We start from the raw sequence: 21,733 nt of genomic DNA, 5'->3' as shown, positions 1-21,733 counted from the left end.
GGAGCTCAAGGATAGTGCCCAGGCCGAGTTCAAGCCCCAGGGCTGGCAAAAAAGAAGAAAAAAAGTAGGATTAAGTTGCCACAGCTGCTGATCCATAATGGCTTAATTTTTATTATAGAGGTGAGGCAACGTTGGTAGTGCAGTAACTGGCAAATGAGTGTAACCAAAGGCTAAAACCAAAGCTTGCTCCTTCCTAAGTGCAAGCATTTGACAGGTAATGCAGGTCTGTGGCCAAACTATGAAAAGCAGAGTAAACTTCTCTCCCTATAAAGTATTTTTAACAAATAGAAGGACAGCAGCAGCCCTCACATCCCATTTATTAAAGAAACAGTAAGAAAAGATACAATGCAGGAAAAACACCAACCACCCTTCACATCAGGCTGAACAAAGCACAGTGATTTCGCCCCTTGATCCCCCTCCCCCCTCCCCGCCCTCACTAGTTTAAATTTTGAGGTTCTTTGATTGGGAGTACCAGTGGAAAGGGAGCTGCATAAGCAGAAGAGCCTTAAATCTGGCCCCTGGAAATCTCAGAAGGAGCCTCTGGCAGAGTCAGTGAAGCCGAAGTTTATTTGGTGGGTCTGTGAAGTGGTTGTTCACCTTGCCATCTGTATTCAAGTCCCCAGGGAAACATCTGGCAGTAGAAGATGACCAGGTCCGAGCTGCCCAGGTCAGAGCTACTAAAGCATGGTCTGTTACCAATGCACCATCTCTAGAGCAGTAAGCAGAGTCTTCAGTGGGGAGTAGAGAATTACACACGAATTGGGATCTACAAGCCAATGTATCCCTGAGGAAAAGTCCACAAGAACAACTCAAGAAGCAAGTAAGAAACAAGGGGCAGAAAGCTGTGGCACAAAAACACTGCAGGCTTCTAGAAGGCTGCAAATCCTTTCTCTTGAGGCCAGGATCATCCCCACCTGTCATAGTCCATGTCCACAGATAACATTTCACTTTCAGCCAAGAAAAAAAGCAGAGAAAAAAGATGGCTCATTTGAACTTGAGCCCCAGCTATGTTCTTCAGACAGTAGCTCAATATCTACCCTTTTACTGCCAAGAACCAGAGCTTGGAAAACACGGTGGTTCTAGTGGGAAAGTGGTGTTTAAGGGGGTAACATTCCATTTGGGTACATTGTAGCCATTGGACCCCCTGGTCTGGGGAAAGCAGCTGGGTTTGTGCCAGGCAGGCCCCCCATTCTAGGAAATGGAACCAAACTCTTGCCTGCAGGGCCATTCATCCTTGGAAAGGAAGCTGGGTTTAGACCCAGAGTTCCAGTTGGCCTTGCAAAAGGAGCTGTGTTGATACCTGCAGGGCCTGCTGGAGAAGAGCCTAGGTGCCCAGCTGACCTGGGGAAAGGAACCTGGCCAGGACCTAATGGGCCAGTAGACCTTGGGAAGGCAGCTGGACTTGGACCCTGTAGGCCAGTGGCCCTTGGAAAGTTGGCTGGGTTGGGGCCCAGTGGCCCAGAAGCTCTTGGGAAAATTGCTGGGCTTGAACCCTGGAGGCCAGCAGACCTTGGGAAGTTACCTGGGTTTGAAGCCATTGTGCCAGAAGACTGAGAAAAGGCAGTAGGGTTCAATCCTCCTGAACCTGTCCCCCGTGGAAAGGGATTGTTATTCACCCCCATGGGACCACCTGGTCTTGAGAAGTGAGCTGAATTAGGGCCTATGGGGCCAGAAGCCCTCGACATGGGAGATGGATTTGGCCCTGGGAGGCCAATCCCTCGAGAACTAGGACCTGTGTTCGGGCCTATGGGGCCAGGTATTCTTGCCATAGAGGATGGGTTTGTACCCATGTTTCCAGAAGCCTGCGAGAAAGCAGCTGAATTTGTTCCCAAAAGACCTGCTGCTCTTAGAATAGGGGCAAGATCTAGGCCTTGAGGTCCAGCCATTCGTAAGTTAAGATTAGAGCCTGTGCCCAAGAGGCCACCAGCTCTGGTGTCTAAATTTGGGCCAGGGCCCAGGCCACTGGCCCTAGGGTTGGGCCCAAGACCTGGACCCAAGCCACTTGCTCGCGGGTTTGGCCCAAGGCCTGGGCCTGGAAACATACCTGACCTAGGGGCAGAGTTTGGGCCTAAAAAGCCTGATCTCAGATTGGTATTTGGTCCAGGGCCCAAGCCAACTGGCCTCGGATTGGGAGGACCATTCCCAGAAGACAAAATTCCGGCTCTCAGGTTGGGTCCGGGTCCGGGTCCAGGTCCAGGTCCAGGTCCAGATCCAGGGCCCATAGGGCCACCTCTGGGATCAGGACTGACACCCAGGAGACCACTTGCCCTTGGATTAGACATAGGACTGGGTCCTGGGAGACCTCCTAACCTGGGGTTAGACATAGGCCCCGGGCCCGGAAAAGCCCCTGTTCTAGGGTTTAGAGCTTGTCCTGGTCCAGAACCCAAAAGACCACCTGGTCTTGGGAAAGAAACTGCGCCTGTGCCAGTAGGATTCATCCCTCTTGGAAAAGAAGTCATGCTTGGGTCACGAGCACCAGTGGGAAAAGGTGCTGAGTTTGAAGCCAAGGACCCTGATGAAGTTGGAAAAGGAGATGGGTTCCTTGGGAATGGGGCCAGATTCCCACCAAGAGAACTGGCTGCCATAAGGAAAGGATCCGAGTTCACACCTAGCGAGTGGCCCGTATTCAGAACAGGACCCCCCTGCGGTCCCAGGGATCCGTCAAACCGTCCTCGAGGTGGCAGTGGAGCACGAGTCCAAGGAGTTGGCCGCTCTCTAGGGAAAATCCGGGGTTCTTTCATACTTTCTTGGGGACGTTGGTGATAATAGGCTTAGGACGAGTTTTGAAAAGGATCTTGTTTTTGATGAGCGCTGTCACCAGGTACTGGGTGCCAGTCGCGTGGCGAGGTTCACTACAATCTTGCTCCCCAGAAGCTTGTTTGACAAGGACTGCAAAAGGTTTCTCCAGGTGGATGATTTTCCCATACAGGATATGGTGCCCCACGATCAGCACAGGGACTCCCTTGGGCAAAACAAGAAGATGCCTGAGGTTTAAGGACGCCAAGGCCATTTCACTCAAGTGCCTTTTGAAGCTGCTCTCAGCAGGCTGCTGGCACCTTCACTCTCTGGTCTGGTGATATACCATTGTTAAGCAGTCACACTGGACAACCCACCCTTTCACATTTTTTTCTTTCTCTCTTAGCCCCAAGTCAGAAAATTTACACTTCCAGAAAGGTAACCTTTCCAGAGTCCCAAAGCTAAACTTTCCTGCTTCTGGCTGAGGGAGAGCAGATAGCTCTGCAGATTAGCTAGACCTTGAATAACAAACCTGAGGACAGTCCTCACTCTGGGTCCTGGGAGTACCACCTTGGTGTAGCTTGCTTTCCTGAGGCATTACGCAGGGAAAGAAAAGCCCCCTCACCTCAGTGGTGTAATGTAGGTCTCCCAGGAGGTTTCCAGCTAATCCAGTGCTGTAGCGAGCCTCGATCTCCCCCTGTAGCTCCATCAGCACCCATTCTGCCAGGCCTCCAGCCCCCGCACTGCAAGCAAAGGGCTGGCGGTTACAATATTTTTGAGGGGTGAAGGATGAGTAGTGTCCTACACCACCTTTGAAGGCCCAAATAAACCCTTTGTAGAGCATAAGCTCTTGGGAAAACTGAGCAGTGCTAAGCACTTAACTAGAGATCCCAATGCCAATATTTATGCAGCTAAGGACCCTGATTTTCCTAGAAAAATGTAAAACCTAATTGCCCTAATGGTTCAAGCTAAATAAAATTTCAAAATGTACTCACCTGGAAATAACAATTTGCACCATGAGCTTTCCTTCTTTAAAAAGCAACTGAGAATAAACTACAAAAAGAGAAAAAGGAAAACTATTTAGGCATCAGTAACAGTTAATAACAAAATAACAGTGAATATCACTTGTGTGGTAGGCACTTTTGTAAATACTTAAGACATGTTATTACTCTCTTCCCCTTAATGGTGCCATAGCTAAGTTTTCTTTTTAAACTGATTCTGCACATGCTAGATGCAGTTCAGTGATATTTGTACTAATTTAAAGAGACAGAATAGAAACCAAGACAAACATTGCAAGGACTTCTCTTGATCACTAAACTAATGTGTCTTTCTCAAAGTTATTCTGTCTCGTACTCTGCTTATCTTCAAATCACGATGTGATTTTTTCCCTCAATGATATAAATTTCATGTCTACCACTTGATTATCTTGTTTTTAGGTTCAAAGGGCCTCTCGTTAAAAATAAAGCCAAGAGAACTGAAAAGTTCTCACAACTATAGAGAATTGGTAAGCTGACTTCTGATGCTGACTCAATAAGTACTGCAAACCACCTTTCATTTGGATATGAAAATGTTCCAATGAACATAGATGACTTTTCTTTTGTATAACAGCACCACCTGGTGGTAAATTGCATTACTCTAAAAATTGTTTTAGAAATTTTTGCCTAAGGACAAGTGGTTTCACTTGCATTTGTGTTATTGTGAGAAGGAGATTCAGAGGGGAATGAGGAGGTAGGGGACTAAAACTATAGCTTCTGGCTAGGTTTTTCAAATGTAGGTACAGCTCTAGGCTATTAACTATACTGTAGAAAGTTAACAGGTTTTAGGGCTGGGAAGGTGGCTCAGTGGTAGAGCGCTTGCCTTGCATGCATGAGGCCCTGGGTTCGATTCCTCAGCACCACATAAGCAAAAAGAAAAAAGCCGGAAGTGGCACTGTGGCTCAAGTGGTAGAGCGCTAGCCTTGAGCTGAAGAGCTAAGGGACAGCGCTCAGGCCCAGAGTTCAGGCCCCACGACCGGAGAAAGTTAACAGGTTTTATAACTATATTTAAACTTTGCACCTAACAACACCTAAGATTCTTAACAGCATGTTTTTTTCTTTCCTTTTCAGGGTCTCCTTCCTTCCTTCTTTCCTCAGGGGTCTGTTATACAGCCCAGGTTGATCTTGAACTCATGATCCTCTTCCACCTAACAAGTGCCGGGCTTATAAATGTGTACCACCTTGTCTTGCCAAACAGGGTTCTTTACTGGTATGTTAATCTTCATTTTGGATCATCAGGGAAAAATACTGCCTTATAGAATGGAAGAACTGCCATTCTCAGAGTGCCAGGCACACTGGGAACATGAAATTGGTCAATACATTGTACTTATGTTTTGAATTTTTAATATGGTCCGGATGCTATGCACTTATATAGGTGGTATTCATTCATTATGAAAATTATTCTTATCCTTATTTTTGTTCTTTTTTTTTTTTGGGTCCAGTCGTGGGACCTGAACTCTGGGCCTGGGTGCTGTCCCTCAGTTCTTCAGCTCAAGGCTAGCGCTCTACCACTTGAGCCACAGTGCCACTTCCAGCTTTTTTCTTTTTGCTTATGTGGTGCTGAGGAATCAAACCCAGGGCCTTGAGCATGCAAGGCAAGCGCTCTACCACTGAGCCACCTTCCCAGCACATGTAATTTATTTTTGTGCTGGTCCTAGGGCTTGAAAAACTCAGGGCCTAGACGTTGATGTTGTCCTTGAGCCTTTTTTTTTTTTTTTTTGCTGAGGACTGGTGCTTTACCACTTGAACAGTGTCACCTGCGGCTTTTTCTGAGTAGTTTATTAGAGATAAAGTGTCTTCCAGACTTTCCTGCCCAGGTTTGACTTCAAACTTCAATACTCAGATCTCAAGCCTCCTAAGTAGCTAGGATTGCAGGCATGAGCCACCAGCACCCAGTTGCAAAGAGGCTTTTAATGACTGATGACCCAGTTCATTTTCCTTGACAGGTGTTAAGTTATAGTAAAAGGTGTTTTAAGAAGGTGTTTACATAGGTTAAGGTATTCTAGGATGCTCAGAAAAAGATAAAACTGAGGCCCTGGGTCCCATTCCTCAGCACCACATAAGCAGAAAAAGCCAGAAGTGGCGCTGTGGCTCAAGTAGTAGAGTGCTAGCCTTGAGCTGAAGAGCTGAGGGACAGTGCCCAGGCTCAGAGCTCAGGCCTCACGACTGACAAAACAAAACCAATCTTTTTACATGCTTTGGCCACAGGTTTGAGAAAGAAATCTGTGGACTGTTTGGAAGTGGATGCAGAAATTTTCAGTGCATTCTCTTGTTAAAATAGGAATTTGAACAATAGCCTAAGTACATAGAAGAATCAGAATACCAATCCCTGGGGCTTCAATGAGCACATACCTTTATACGCTGCTGATACTAGCTGGCATCTAGCAATGCCCTTGAAAATTATTAATTTCGTGGTCCATAGTCTCATCATTCTGTTGTGGCACCCCATCAGTAAAAACTTGTCTCTATAGGAATGCTTCCAAGTGAACACACAAATGAAGGGCTCAAGCTACATATGTGTAAATTTGTATACACAAGGGTGTATTTAACAGTAAGAAACATGAAGAACATCTCTTTGGTGACAAGCAGGATGTCAATGTGCAGTTACAAGTATAAAAACATGCATTGTAATTCATCCACCCGCAAAAGGAAGCAGAAAATAAAAACAAAAAAGAGGTGAAGCATAATATAGGTGAATATTCCTAATCTAAAAGTTTGAAATGCTACAAAATCTGCAATTTGTCCTAAAACCTGAGAAACTCCAAAACTTGAGACACTTTTTGTCACAGCATTGTAAGGAATATTTAACCTATAACAAATCAAATCCTGCAATTAACAAATGAAAAAGACAGTACAATGAAAGTTCCCTAGGTGACAGGTTTTCCAAGTCTTCATTCACTCCTGACTGCAATAACACTTTAAAAAGACAACTGAACAAAAAAGAAAAAAAAAAAGACAACTTAAACAATCTCTAGTTGTTTTGTCTAAGATTTTGCTTGTTTAGAAATTGCAGCTTGTACATTTTGAAGCACAACTTAAGAATGGCCTATAGCCGTTTGCCGGTGGCTCACACCTGTAATCCTAGCTCAGGAGGCTGAGATTTGAGGATCGCGGTTCAAAGCTAGCCCAGGCAGGAAAGTCTGTGAGACTCTAATCAACAATAAACCACTAGAAAACCGGAAGTGGCGCTGTGGCTCCAGCAGTAGAGCCCTTGCCTTGAGCTGCAGAGCTGAGGGACAGCGCCCAGGCCAAGTTCAAGCCCCACGACCGACAAAAAAAAAAAAAAAAAAAAAAAAAGGCCTATATATCAAATCATGAAAGGAGTTCAAGGAAAGCCTCTTCCAAGGCCAGTTCAATCCCAAATTTGGCTATACCCAACTAACCCATCTCTGTTTACAAACAAGTCCAGGTCGACAGTGTAACTGTAGAACAGGAGAAATTTCTGGGATGTAGCTTTTCAAAAGGATTGTTTAAATTCATTACATTTCAAAATGGTATCAGTCTTATAGGTCACAACTAAAGTGCAGCCCTGGAAGGATAAAGATGTAGAAAAAATTAAGCTCTTAGCCCTGCAGTAAATTATATCCTCTACTCCCAATCTCCTAAGGGAGGGAGAAAAGGATTCATCTCTGTTTTTCTGGACTAAAAAACTAATAGATAATTCTGCATTCGCCAGATGACTTTACTTCTGTAAGGGAAACTTAAAAAACAAACATACTTCATACATTTTAGTTTAACTCCCAATAACATTTAAAACACTGCCCCCACCTCCTTTTTTTTTTTTTTTTGGTCCTGGGCCTTGAATTTTGGTTAGGGAGCTGTCCCTAGGCTGCTTTTGCTGAAGGCTAGACTCTACCACTTGAGCCACAGCACTATTTCTGGCTTTTTTGTGATTTACTGGAGATAAGAATCTAATGGACTTTCCTGCTGGCTTTGAATCACAACCCTCAGATAATCAGCCTCCTTTAGAGTAGTTAGGGTTACAGGCGTTAGCCACTGGCACCCAGCCCACATCCTCTTTTTGGCTTCAATTCTTGCCAGGTTAGTGTGGAGACTAAAGTTTTTGTTGTTGTTGTTGTTTTGTTGGTTGTGGGGCTTGAACTCTGGACCTGAGCGCTGCCCCTCAGCTTTTCAGCTCAAGGCTAACACTCTACCACTTGAGCTACAGCACCACTTCTCATTTTCTGGTGGTTTATTGGAGATAGAGTTTCACAGACTTTCTTGCCCGGGCTGGCTTTGAACCACGATCCTCAGATCTCAGCCTCCTGAGTAGCTAGGATTACAGGTATGAGCCACTGTCGCCCAGCAAGGCAAGACTTTTTGGTGCCAGTCATGAGGCTTGAACTCATGGCCTGGGCACTGTCCTTTTCTACTCAAGGCTAGCATTCAACCAATTGGGCCACAGTTCCCACTTCCAACTTTTTTAGTCATTAATTGGGGATAAGAGTCACAAACTTTCCTGCATGGGTTGACTTTGAATCTTGATCCTAAGATCTCAGCCTTGTTACAGGAATTGAGCCACTGGTGCCAGTCTCAAGACCATTTTTTTTTTGGTCAGTCGTGGGACTTGAACTCTGGGCCTGGGTGCTGTCCCTCAGCTCTTTAGCTCAAGGCTAGCACTCTACCACTTGAACTACAGCACCACTTCTGGCTTTTTTTTTCTGCTTATGTGGTGCTGAGGAATTGAAGCCAGGGCCTCATGCATGCAAGGCAAGCACTCTAGCCACATTCCCGGCCCCAAGACCCTATTTTTTTTTTAAAAGGAAAGTAAGCAAATAGACTTCAAAGAATCAAATCTAAACCTACAATGGGAACTGTAACCAAAATCCAGACTGAGCTGGGTATGCCTTGTCATTTAGCTTCTAGATTTAAAGTAACTATTAAAATATCATAAAGAATTCAACAAATTGAAGTACCACCCCACTGACTTAAGCAGTCCAGGCAGAGGATTATCAGCACAAAAAAGGAGCTCCACTTCTCAAGACAGCTAATAGGAAAAGAGGCTTCAAGAAGACAAAGACTGGTCACACAGCTAGTAAGTAGTACAACCATTTGTGGACCCCAATCACCCTAAAATAAGTCTCCCTTGTAGTCTTTCTCTCAGCCCTGTTTCATATTGTACTTTTATGAGATTCTACTGCTTTACAATTAGCCTAGCTCTTTTTTTTTTTTGCCGGTCATGGGGCCTGAACTCTGGGCCTGGGCGCTGTCCCTCAGCTCTTCAGCTCAAGGCTAGCGCTCTACCACTGGAGCCACAGCACCACTTCTGGCTTTTCTTGTTTATGTGGTACTGAGGAACTGAACCCAGGACCTCATGCTTGCAAGGCATGCACTCTACCTCTGAGCTACCTTCCCAGCCCCTAGCCTAGCTCTTATCTTATCTTACTTACAAGTAAGTAATCCCGTAACTTGCAACCAAAGTAGCTAGCATCTGAGATAGGCAATCAAAAATAAGCTTTTCATTTTATTCAATCCAGGATATTTTTTTTCTTTCTTGAAAAACATCCAGAAATTAACTCAATGCTACATTCAGGATTCAAAACTTTACCCCAAACCTCTGCTCCTTAGGACTAAGAAAAAAAGCAGAGGATGGAAACATTTTTTTGCCATTGGTTGGTTCATTTTAACTTTTGACAAAATTCAGTTCTCACTCTGTGCTCTCTGGATGGAGCTTGCTATTAATAAAAAAACAGACTTATCAATGATTCTTATAATGGTAACGTATCAAAATAAAATGTGGCAGAAGTACAAGATATAGCTCACCTTTTAAAGGTTATTAAAGGGTTTTGACTCAAAGATTTAAACTATAAGTGAGTAAATTTTTTTAGAGCTAAATGTTTTATCAATTTTTATTAGAACATTTCTCATCGGTTTTTTTCTCTTTTCTTATATTGGGGCTTGAATCCAGGGCCTTATGCCCTACTAGGTCTGTGGCACTACCATTATTTTTCTTTACTTTTAAAATCAAGATATTACTCTTTAACCATTATAAAGTGTAAAAAAATTTATGTTCAAAAACTTAATACATTTTAAACATTGAAAACATGACACAAATTCATTTGCAAATTGCCAGGCCAACAGCATTTATTGAGCTTTTGTTTGGTCCCAGGGTCTATATTTGTTTAGGGAAGAGTCTCACTTATCCGATCAACCTGAGTTCTATGCCACCATCTATCTTGTTGACTGTGGTTAATTTAACCTAAGTTAAATTATCAATAACTTGGACATAAAAATGCCTATTTAAAAAATGTGGTAATGAATGTAGAGCTTTTAGCACACTGATGAACTCAAGGTAATCTCTAGGGTCAAACTATTGATTCCCAAAGGATCTGGCATTTTCATAATATATGTCTAGTAGCAGTGTATCACACTACTAGGCTATAATTGTTTTAATAATGGACACCATGGACTAAAATATTTTGTAAAAGCAGTAGGCAGATTAAAGTTAGGTTTATATAATTGAGGAGCAATCCAACACTATAGTCAGGGTTCACTAAACTGCCTCAGGGACTAAGCTCTGGAAGGTCTTTTCTTTGCTGGAGACTTTTTATCTATGTGCCTTTCCACCAAATGAAAAACTGATTTACAACTCAATACAGATTACTTTTATTGTGTTACTGTTGTTTTTGTGATTGAAGGTGATGGCCTTAGTTTCCAAGGGGACCTTGTCTCTTGGCAGGTTTATGTTACTGTCTAAAATCCTATTTTTAAATGAGACACTTGCTACCCTACAAAAAGGGGCTATGGAGGAAAGGTAGAATGAATGCTTCCAAACGTTTCTTTAGTGAAAACTGTGTTCAAAAACGTGTGTAGATACTATGCATACACGTGGTACTTTCCCATAACACTTTACGATCCCCATGTTGGAGGGAATCAATTACTGGTATTTGTAGACAACGAGTAGAAAAGATGGCTTCAGTCGTCTGAGTTACTCCAGTTTTCTCCATCTTCTGCTACTCTGCAACCCCATCTCAATCTTTCCTCCTCCTCCTGCCAAGGTACCTTTCTCTCCCCAGCCAGCTACCTTTTTAGTCCTATTGAGATATCCCTCCATGCTGGATTCTCCTCCCTTTTATTCCATCTTCCCCCAGCCCCCCACTCCATCTGGAGCTACAAACATTTCCTATCCCTAGCCCCGCCCACCTTCTGGAACTCAGTCGCTTCCCTCCCCTTTTCTCCACAACCCCCCTCCGCCCCAAACTACCCCCGGACTTGCTGGAATCCTTTGCCAAGAGGTTTAACCTCAACCTACCCCCCCCACCCCGCCGCCATTCTTTAACCTTACTCTCCTCCACACACTCCACCAGAGCAGTCATCAAGATCATTCACCCCCCCCAAAAAAAAAAGATTCCTCTTTAAATTATCTTCCTCAACCATTCACATTATCCAAACTCTTTCCAGTCCCGAAGTACTTCGCTCCAGGACCCCACCCCACTCACCGCCCCCCGCCCCGACTCTCTCCATCCACGACCGAATCACTCTCCAACCACCTTCCAAACGATCTCTCCCAGTGGTCTCCCCACCCCCACGATTCCAAATCCTCCCCCCCCCCACGGAACAAACCTCACCGTCCTCTTACTGCCACCCCTACCCCACCCCACCCCACCCCCACCAGGTCTGCCTTCTCTCTCTTCCCGCTACTTTCTGGGTGCCAGTTCCCCTCCTCTCCCCCCCCCCCAAGCCTCCCGAACTAGATCCCTTCCCGCACATACCTCGAGGATCCGGCCCGCGCCGCCCCTTCTGCGTCCTCCGCCCGCGCTCGGCCACCCTTTCCGCTCTTCTCCCGCTCCGCCCCGCTCGCTCCCTTCCTTCCCTCCGCCTTCCGCCTCCCACACCCCGCCTCCCCTCCCCGATTTCCCGGTCCTCCCACGGTGGGGGGGCTGTGGCTCCCCCCGACACACTCACCTCTGCGCGGCACGGCGCGCCCCTCCCCCTCCCGCCCCTCCCCCGCCCCTCGGGCTCGCCATTCTTCTCCCGGAGCCTCGCGCCCCGCCCGGCCCCAGCTTCCTAGCTTCCCCCCCCCCCCCCCCGCTCCCTCGCGCCTTCGCCCCCGACATTCCCGACTCGAGCTTCGTTCCCCGAAGCCTCCCGTTCCCCCCTCCCGCGGCCTAACCTGCAATGGCGGCCGCCGAGCGCGGCGCCGCGCGGCCAACGGGCGACAACCGAACCTCCCGCCGCCGTCGCCGCCGCCGCGAGCACTGCCTGCGCACTTCCGGCCTCGCGCCGCGAGCACTTCCGGGGCAGAGCTTGAGCGAGCGAACGCTAGCGCGCGCGCGCGCGCACGTGGGGCCGGGGCGGAGAGAAGCGAGGTCCCGGGGCTGACGGACGCGGGGCCGGCGGTGAGTTGGGGAAGGGACGTGGAAAGTCGCTGTGAGAAGCGAGTGTGATGGGGCGCGGCCGGGCCAAGGTCCGAACCCTGAGACCGAGTGCTACGCGGCAGAGGGAAGGGGGTGGCCGAGACCTCACGCGCTCTTAGTGCTCGCGGGGCCGGGGCGGGCGCGCCTGCTCTCCCGAGGGTCCTAACTTTGACGGCAGCCGCGGGCGGCGCCAGCCCCCTCCGGTCTCGACCCGCGTCCGCGTTGCCTCGTAGGTTCTAGACCCGGTTCTAGACCAACTCCTGTGGCTCCCTCTTTGAAGAGCCCCGGCTAGCCCTTACCCCCTCAGCCCCACGTCACTGCCTCAGGTCGAGTGTGTACTTTGCACACGTTAGCGTACGGTAGAGTCAGGGAGAGTTGCTTACTAACATGCAGATTTGGGTTGGTTTGTACGGGTCCTGGGGCTGGAATTCAGGAACTGGGCGCTTTCCCTTCGTTTTTTGTTTAGTTTTTTTTTTTTTTCCTCTCCGGACTGACATTCTATCACTGGAGCTGCAGCTTCCATTCCGGCTTTTTTGCTGGTTGATTGGAGAAAAGAGGCTCTTGGACTTTTCTGCCTCGAACGGGTTTCAAACCGTGATCCTAACATCTTAGCCTCCTTAGTAGTTAGGATTACAGGTGTGAGCCACAGGTACACAAGCTAGAATGGGATTTTAAAATAACTTCCGATCTAAGAGGCTAGAATCCTGGAGCTATAAAGTAGAGTGAGGTTTGGTGCTGGTGATGATAGGGTGCTTTGTTGGTTCTGAAGTATCCTTATGCAAGATGTCTTAATGTTCCTGGAGATCGGTAGATTCTTGTGTGGGGCATGAAAGCATCACCAATTAGATAATTAAGAATTAGAATGTTCTATCCAGAACATTGATGATAATAAACTGATTACCTGTGATGCAATCCAGTTCTCCTTTAACAATAACAATTCTTTTTGTTCCCTCTAGGAATGGGTGAATTTAAGGTCCATCGAGTTCGTTTCTTTAATTATGTTCCACCTGGGATCCGCTGTGTAGCTTACAATAACAAATCAAACAGATTGGCTGTTTCACGAACAGATGGCACTGTGGAAATTTATAACTTGTCAGCAAACTACTTTCAGGAGAAAGTAAGTCATTTAGGAGCCTGATTTGGTGATTCTAATGTTAACTTTCTTAAATTCAAGTTTGTGACAATTTGTACATCTATTAGAAAAGATCAGCAGGGGAACTTCCCTAGCAAATATGAGATCTCTGGTCTGACAGAGCAACTCAGAATTTTGATCTGTGTAATGTTTCTTAGAAAAATCCTATCTAGGAATTGTAGCACTTTTATTTGTTGTGCTTTGGAAATTGAGGATTAATAGATCTTTTGCCATCTACAAAAATGGAAATTGTTGAGAACATTGTAACTTTAGTAACATGAGCCTTGGGTCCCCAATAGTGACATGTCTCTTAATAATACCTTTTAAGAAATACATTGTGCCGTGCGCTGGTTTCTCACGCCTGTAATCCTAGCTACTCAGGAGGCTGAGATCTGAGGATCGCGGTTCAAAGCCAGCCCGGGCAGGAGAGACCGTGAGACTCCTATCTCCAATAAACCACCAGAAAACCGGAAGTGGCGCTGTAGCTCAAGTGGTAGAGCGCTCACCTTGAGCTGAAGAGCTGAGGGACAGCGCCCAGGCCCGGAGTTCAAGCCCCATGACCGACAAAAAAAAAAAAAAAAAGAAATACATTGTTGGTTTTATATTTTGGTGTTCAGAAGTGTATTTGACAAACCTGAATAGTATATAGCCTTGCTTCTAGGCTAGGGTCCTGTTAAAGTCCTGCAGTTTGCAGGACTAGAAGCCGCCCTGCGTCAATGAGCAAGTGGTGAGTGAATGTAAAGGCCTATGACATTACATTGTATGTTGTAGATTTACACTAAAGTTATATGTTGTAGACTTTATAAACATCTGTATACATGGGCTAAGCTATTATTTGTATTTGTGCCAATCCTAGGACTTGAACCCAGGGCCTGGGCACTGTCCTTGAGCTTTTTTGCTCAAGACTAGTGCTTGGGCTAGGAAGTTGCCTCAGTGGTAGAGTGCTTGCCTCACATGCATGAGGCCCTGAGTTCGATTTTTCAGCAGTACATAAGCAGAAAAAAATCCAGAAGTGGTACTGTGGCTCAAGTGGTAGGGCACTAGCCTTGAGCTGAAGAGCTGAGGGTCAGCACCCAGGCCCAGAATTCAGCCCCCAAGACCATCACAAAAAAAAAAAAAAAAAGGACTAGCACTCTACCACTTGAGCCACAGTACCACTTCTGGCTTTTTTTGGTGGATAATTAGAGATAAGAGTCTAAGGGACAGGTGGGGGGGGGGGAGGCTGGGAAGGGATGTGAATGTGAAGGGTAAACAAAGGAGGAGGCTGCAATGCTTGATAAGAAATGTACTCATTATCTTGCCCATGTAATTGTAACCCCTCTGTACAGTATGTTCACAAAAAAAAAAAAAAGAGTCTAAGGGACTTTCCTGCATTGTTGGGCTACAAACCACAATCCTCAGTTCTCAGCCTAGTATATAGTTGGGATTATAGTTTTGAGCCAGTGGCACCCTATATACACTAGATTTATTTATGTGTTTGTCGGTTTTAGGGCTTGAACTCAAGGCCTGGGTGCTGTCTCTGAGCTGTTTTTACTCAAGGCTAGAGCTCTGCCACTTTGAGCCACAACCCCACTTGCAGTTTTTGAGTGGTTAATTAAAGATAAGTCTTGTGGGTATTTTTCTGCCCTGCCTGACTTTGAACTGCAATTCTCAAATCTCAGCCTCCAGAGTAGCTAGGATTACAGGTATGAGCCACTGGTGCCCAACTTTACACTAAATTTATTAAACACTTTTTTTTTTTTTGGTTGGTGGTAGTGCTTGAACTCTGGGCCTGGGTGCTGTCCCTCAGCTCTTCAGCTCAAGGATACCACTTGAGCCACAGCATCACTTCCAGTTTTCTGGTGATTAATTGGAGGTAAGAGTATATCACAGAGTTTCCTGCCTGGGCTGGCTTTGAACCAAGATCCTTCGATCTCAGCCTCCTGAGTAGCTAGGATTACAGGCGTGAGCCACCAGCGCCCAGCTTAAACACTTTTCTTCCCTAATGAATTTACCTTCACAGTATACTTTATAAACTTTAAATTTTTCTTTAACATTTGACTTTCAGAATAATATGTATCTTAAAACACAAACACACAGTTCAACTATAAAAGTATTTTATGTCTTTATGCTATTTTATTTTTATTTTTCAAACTTTTTTCATTGAAAACAGATACCCACTGTGTAGCATAGTTGTGACTGCCTGGTTATATTAAAATTCCATGAGGCCCTGGGTTTGATTCTTCAGCACCACATAAGCAGAAAAAGCTGGAAATGGTGCTGTGGTTCAAGCTGTAGAGCGCTAGCCTTGAACTGAAGAGCTGAGGGGCAGTGCCCAGGCCTAGAGTTCAGCCCCCATGACTGAAAAAAATAAAATAAAATAAAATCCTAAAATGGACTTTTGGAAAGATATGTGTGTATATTATATGAGGTGAAACTCACCCAATCAATATACTCAGGCTGGGCACTGGTGGCTCATGCCTGTAATCCTAGCTACTCAGGAAGCTGAGATCTGAGGATCATGGGTGGTTCAAAGCCAGCCTAGGCAGGAAAGTCCCTGAGACTCTTCTCTCCATTAACTACCAGAAAACCAGAAGTGGCACTAGCCTTGAGCTGTCAAGGCCCAGAGTTCAAGCCCCATGACCAACCAAAAAAAAAAAAAGATACTCAGAACAATTTTGGTTACATTACACCAACCTTGAATATACTTTATTCTGTTGAAAATATTTTGTTGAACTAGTAATACTTTTAACAACAACAAGAAAACTTAACTGCAGTAATTTTAAATAACTAAAATTTGAACTCAGAAATGAAAATGTCTAATGTAATCAGACACGAGTTTATTTGTAGGGAAGTAATGTTCACTTTGGTGCCTGTGACCAAGTGGTGGGGATGATGAATTCTTGGAAGGTTGAGAAGTTCTGTCTTTTCTTTAGTTTTTCCCAGGTCATGAGTCTCGGGCTACAGAAGCTCTGTGTTGGGCAGGAGGACAGCGACTCTTTAGTGCTGGACTCAATGGAGAAATTCTTGAGTATGATTTACAGGCATTAAACATCAAATATGCTGTGGATGCTTTTGGAGGACCTATTTGGAGTATGACTGCCAGCCCCAGTGGCTCTCAGCTTTTGGTCAGTATGCATTTCAGAACTAAAATTTCTCTTGTGCACAACTTCCTTCTCATGTTTCTAAGGAGAATGAAGTATAATTAACAACTCTAATCTTGACTGGTTCTCAGGAAACCACGAAGGTACTAAGGTTTAAAAATCACTTTGATTGGGCTGGGAAAGGTGGCTCAGTGGTAGAGCGCTTGCCTTGCATGCATGAGGCCCTAGGTTCAATTCCTCAGCACCACATAAGCAAAAAGAATAAAGCCGGAAGTGACACTGTGGCTCAAAGTGGTAGAGTGCTAGCCTTGAGCTGAAGAGCTGAGGGACAGCGCCCAGGCCCAGAGTTCAGGCCCCATGACTGGACCCAAAAAAAAAAAAGAAATCACTTTCATTTTGCTTTCTGTTTGCTATTAGTTTGGATCTTGTTTATTTATGTATGAAATGAGAGGGTTAATTCACATTAGCATTTCCCAAACCATCTTATTTGTAACTGGAAGAGGTAGATACTTTTTTTTTTGTTGTGACATGCTTTGTGTATTTTGTTTTAGAAATACAACATATATCTGTGGAATAGAGTACTATTTGCACATAAAAAGGGATGAAGTACTAATACATGCTATTGCATGGCTGAATCTTGACGACATCATGCTAAGTGAAGGAAACCAGAAATGCTACATATTCTGTATCAAGTGTTCAGAAAAAGAAAATCCACAGCTGGGCGCTGGTGGCTCATGCCTGTAATCCTAGCTACTCAGGAGGCTGAGATCTGAGGTTCAAAACCAGCCCAGGCAGGAAACTGTGATACTCATCTCCAATAAACCACTCAGAAACCCGAAGTGGCGTAGTGACTCAAGTGGTAGAGCTCAAGTCGAGCTGAAGAGCTCAGAGCCAGTGCCTAGGCCCAGAGTTCAAGCCCCACGACCAACAAAAAAAAAAAAAAGAAATACAACATATTAAATCCTTTGGTAGGTAGCCTGTGTTCATAAGTCTGTTGCAGGTTCTGAGAAGTGCTTCAGCAAATTAACCTGTGCAACTGTTTCAACAGTTTCTCAATAAAAGGGGTTTTTTTTTTGGGGGGGGGTCTGGTTGTGGGGCCTGAACTCTGGGCCTGGGCGCTGTCTCTCAGCTCTTCAGCTCAAGTCTAGCATTCTACTACGTGAGCCACAGAGCCACTTCTGGCTTTTTTCTTTTTGTTTATGTGGGGCTGAGGAATCGAACCCAGAGCCTCAGGCACGCAAGGAAAGCGCTCTACCACTGAGCCACCTTCCCAGCCCCTCAATAAAAGTTTTTTTATACATAAACTTTTTCCTCTGTAATTGCTATCAGAAATAGATACTTTCAGGTATTTGATTTTTGTCCTAATTCCTGTGTTACTTTAAAATGTTTCCCATTTAGGTTGTTAAGGTTAGTATGTCTTTTATTAGCTCATGAGTATCTAACAGAAATATACTTGAAGTCCTACCTCTGTTTTGTCATGTGCTAGAATTGGGTCACTGATTAGAACTCCTAATATCAGCCTGCTTTCTAGCCAGGATATGAATTCTGCCAGCAATACACTTAAGTTTCTCCATAGTAATACTTTGTTATTGTTGTTGTTTCTTTTAGGGCAAGTGATAGCTTTAAACAATATGTGGGTGTGTATGGTTATATATTTAAACTTAAAATGTTTATCTTCTCGTTATTATCTCTTTGTTCCTAATAGGTTGGCTGTGAAGATGGATCTGTGAAACTATTTGAAATCACACCAGACAAAATCCAATTTGAAAGAAATTTTGATCGTCAGAAAAGTAAGGGTTGTTTTTGGTGGGGGTATGAATAGCCTTAACAAGAAGTTAAGTTTTGGGCTGGGAATGTGTCTTAGTGGTAGAGTGCTTGCCTAGCATTCATGAAGCCCTGGGCTTGATTCCTTAGTAGTACGTAAACAGAAAAGGCCAGAAGTAGCATTGTGTCTCAAGTGGTAAAGCTCTAACCTTGAACTTATTGAGGCTCAGGGATAGAGCCCAGGTCCTGAGTTCAAGGCCCAGAACTGACAAAAAAAAAAAAGTTTCTGTGTCACTGGGAATGTGTTATCTTTGTGCTGATTTTATTTGAGTATAGGGAATATACTAGAAGCCATTCCATTGTGTAATGTGGTATGACTACCTAGGTAAGTATAGTATTGAAAACAAAAAATCAGTGGGGCACCGGTGGCTCATGCCAATAATACTAGCTACTCAGGAGGCTGAGATCTGAGGATCACAGTTCAAAGCCAGCCCATGCAGGAAAGTCCTTGAAACTCTTATCTCCAATAAACCACCAGAAAACCGGAAGTGGCACTGTAGCTCAAGTGGTAGAGTGCTAGCCTTGAGCTGAAGAGCTGAGGGACAGCACTGAGGCTCAGAGTTTAAAAGCCCCATGAAAAAAAAAAAAAGAAAAGAAAAAATCCAAAGTAGAAAATGTTTGTTGTTGTTGTTGTTTTTGTTTTGGCATACCATTACTGGGGCTTGGACTCAGAACCTGGGTGCTGTCCTTTAGCCTTTTCTCTGAAGGCTGCTCTACCACTTGAGCTACAGCTCTACTTCCTACTTCTTGGTGGTTAATTGGAAATTAGAATGTCATGGACTTTCCTGCTAGTGCTGACTTCCATCAGGGATCCTCAGTCTCAACATCCTGAGTAGCTAGAATTACAGTTGTGAGTCACCAGTGCCAACTGAACTGTGTTTCCTTTTTTTTTGGGGGGGGGGGGGGTCCGGTCGTGGGGCCTGAACTCTGGGCCTGGGCACTGTCCCTCAGCTCTTCAGCTCAAGGCTAGTGCTCTACCACTTGAGCCAGAGCGCCACTTCTGGCTTTTTTCTTTTTGCTTATGTGGTGCTGAGGAATCGAATCCAGGGCCTCATGCATGCAAGGCAAGCGCTCTACCACTGAGCCACCTTTCCAGCCCCTGAACTGTGTTTCTTATGTTCTTTTTTGGTCAGTCATGGGCTTGAACTCTGGGCCTATGCGCTGTCCTAGAGCTCGTCAGCTCAAGGCTAGTGCTCTACCACTTGAGCCACAGTGCCACTTCCTGAACTGTGGTTCTTAATTGAATGGGGGCATTTTACAAACAGTTGTCCATGCTTGGACTCTGCTGGACTGACTTGGCACTGACCTGTAGAGCAAGGTTTGGTACATAGTTTCTATAAAGAACTAGGTAGGGGCTGGGAAGGTAGCTCAGTAATAGAGTGCTTGCCTGACATACATGAGGTCCTGGGTTCTATTCCTCAGCCCATATAAATAGAAAAAGTCAGAAGTGGCACTGTGGCTCAAGTGGTGGAGTGGTAGCCTTGAGCTGAAGAGCTGAGGGACAGCACCCAGGCCCAGAGTTCAAGCCCCACAACTGACCAAAAAAAAAGAGAACTAGGCAGTAAATATTAGGCTGTGCAGGCCATATAGGCTCTACTGACTGTGGATGTAGTATAAAAGCAGCCATAAATAATATATAAATGAAAAAGATGGCTGCCCTGTGGTGGAGCTGTTTACAACAAAACCAGCAGTGTGTGTCATTTCCTGATGCATCTGCTTTCTGTGTCCTTTATCCCCTACAATCAGACTTTCCTTATGTTACTATCTTTTGGATATTAATTGTAGCAGCAGTTCTTAAGTATTTTGAAACTAACGTCTAGTCAGCTTTTTTTTTCACTTGAAATGTTTCAGGTACTTTTCTATATCAGTGATGCTAGTGGTATCTATGTGGCATTCCATTTTATAGTGTTTCATAATTTAAACTCCTATTTATGGATATGATTTTTTTTTTTTTGTCAATCGTGGGGCTTGAACTCTGGGCCTGGGCGCTGTCCTTCAGCTCTTCAGCTCAAGGCGAGCGCTCTACCACTTGAGCTACAGCACCACTTCCGGTTTTCTGGTGGTTTATTTGAGATAGGAGTCTCACGGTCTCTCCTGCCCGGGCTGGCTTTGAACCGTGATCCTCAGCTCTCAGCCTCCTGAGTAGCTAGGATTACAGGCGTGAGCCACCAGCGCCCGGCTTTTATGGATATGATTATTACTTTACTATTGACAACTATAACAAACTCAGCAAAGCATTTGCAAGAGCTGAGTTTGATTCTGTGCACTTCCAGAAAGGAAAATTAGTCATATGTTGCATAACAATGGGGATATGTACAAGAGAAATGTGTGGTTATATAATTTTGTTGTGTGAACAATGCAGTGTGCTTATACAAACTAAGATGGTTATAACACCATTAGGCAGTGCAGTTTTATGGGACCCCCCCCCATATGCGGACCATTATTGATCAAAATATCTTGTGGAACATGTCTATACATATTTAGATCATGCATACAAATGTCTTTGATTAATTTACAGTATGAGTAGTAGGCTCCTCAAATATGCACAGTGAAGTTTTATTAGGTTACTACTGTATCACTCATATGGTTATCTATCAGTCATTTATAGTACTTTGCTGTAGGTACAATGCAGTTTCCCATATGTAATAAAACAGTACCTCACAGGACTGTGGTATATGAGAAAGAGCCAAGAAGTACTTGAGAGAGCTCTGTAGGTACTTGTGGAGAAGGGCTGTTACTCTTGATACATATTTATTGAATGTCACTTTCTTCTTTTTTTTTTATTGTGAGAATACCGTACAGAGGAGTTACAATTACATGGGCAAGATAACGAGTACATTTCTTTCTTTCTTTTTTTTTTTTTTTGGGTCCGGTCGTGGGGCCTGAACTCTGGGCCTGGGCACTGTCCCTCAGCTCTTCAGCTGAAGGCTAGCGCTCTACCACTATGAGCCACAGCGCCACTTCCGGCTTTTTTCTTTTTGTTTATGTGGTGCTGAGGAATCGAACCCAGGGCCTCGAGCATGCAAGGCAAGCGCTCTACCACTGAGCCACCTTCCCAGCCCCACGAGTACATTTCTTATCAAGCATTGTTGCCTTCTCTTTGTTTCCCCTTCCCAATCACTTTCTTTTTTTGTTGTACAAATCCAAGGTCGCATCCTGTGTCTCAGTTGGCATCCTGCTGGTACCCATGTTGCAGCTGGCTCCATAGACTACATCAGTGTGTTTGATTTCAAATCAGGTGACTATTTTTTTTTCAGTTTATTTGGGAAGAGTTTTGTTTGTTAGATTCACATTTCTGGGTTTCTAAAAGCTTAACTCTGTCCTACTTTCAAAGTCCTGAGAGCTATCCTGTCACTAATATTTTAAGATGTCCATCAGGAATTCTAATTTCATTGTTGGGTTACTATTATTAAAACTTCAGTGGGATGTAGTATTTTATTATGATACTAGAATTCACAATAAACCTCCTCTTCAGCCGGGCGCCAGTGGCTCATGCCTGTAATCCTAGCTACTTAGGAGGCTGAGATCTGAGGATTGTGGTTCAAAGCCAGCTTGGGCAGGGCAGGA

The 21,733-nt window shown here is 44.8% G+C and overlaps 3 protein-coding genes across 6 annotated transcripts in view; 1 reads left to right on the top strand and 2 right to left on the bottom strand.

The window, feature by feature from the left end:
* Nucleotides 1-300: 300 nt before the first annotated feature.
* Nucleotides 301-2,741, bottom strand: Derpc (DERPC proline and glycine rich nuclear protein). Its single transcript, XM_070004714.1, has one exon. It carries the CDS (start codon nt 2,739-2,741, stop codon nt 1,098-1,100), a length of 1,644 nt encoding a protein of 547 aa, XP_069860815.1. The 3' UTR covers nt 301-1,097.
* On the bottom strand, nt 2,738-11,977 carry LOC138815369 (chromosome transmission fidelity protein 8 homolog). Of its 2 annotated transcripts, none has more exons than XM_070004715.1 (4): nt 11,884-11,977; nt 3,732-3,789; nt 3,362-3,479; nt 2,738-2,962 (listed from the first exon to the last, which is right to left on the bottom strand). In XM_070004715.1, exons 2-4 carry the CDS (start codon nt 3,752-3,754, stop codon nt 2,738-2,740), a joined length of 366 nt encoding a protein of 121 aa, XP_069860816.1. In that variant the 5' UTR covers nt 3,755-3,789; nt 11,884-11,977. The 2 variants fall into 2 exon arrangements, with proteins under 2 accessions (XP_069860816.1, XP_069860817.1); XM_070004716.1 differs by lacking the exon at nt 11,884-11,977 and adding an exon at nt 11,483-11,551.
* Nucleotides 11,978-12,033: 56 nt separating this feature from the next.
* The window catches only part of Utp4 (UTP4 small subunit processome component), a 36,975-nt gene continuing 27,275 nt past the window's right edge, over nt 12,034-21,733 (top strand). Inside the window, exons 1-5 of one of the 3 annotated variants that reach the window (XM_070004710.1) lie at nt 12,034-12,109; nt 13,084-13,244; nt 16,175-16,366; nt 18,048-18,132; nt 21,315-21,404. In XM_070004710.1, coding sequence (XP_069860811.1) covers nt 13,086-13,244; nt 16,175-16,366; nt 18,048-18,132; nt 21,315-21,404 — 526 coding nt within the window. In that variant the 5' untranslated portion in view covers nt 12,034-12,109; nt 13,084-13,085. The other 2 variants (XM_070004711.1, XM_070004712.1) reach the window with 2 other exon arrangements.

The sequence above is a fragment of the Dipodomys merriami genome, unplaced genomic scaffold (assembly GCF_024711535.1).
Source record: "Dipodomys merriami isolate MVZ:Mamm:240054 unplaced genomic scaffold, mDipMer1.0.p SCAF_64, whole genome shotgun sequence".
Classification (NCBI taxonomy): Eukaryota; Metazoa; Chordata; class Mammalia; order Rodentia; family Heteromyidae; genus Dipodomys; species Dipodomys merriami.
Note: the sequence above shows the minus strand (reverse complement) of the source record. Positions and strands in the feature narration are given on the sequence as shown.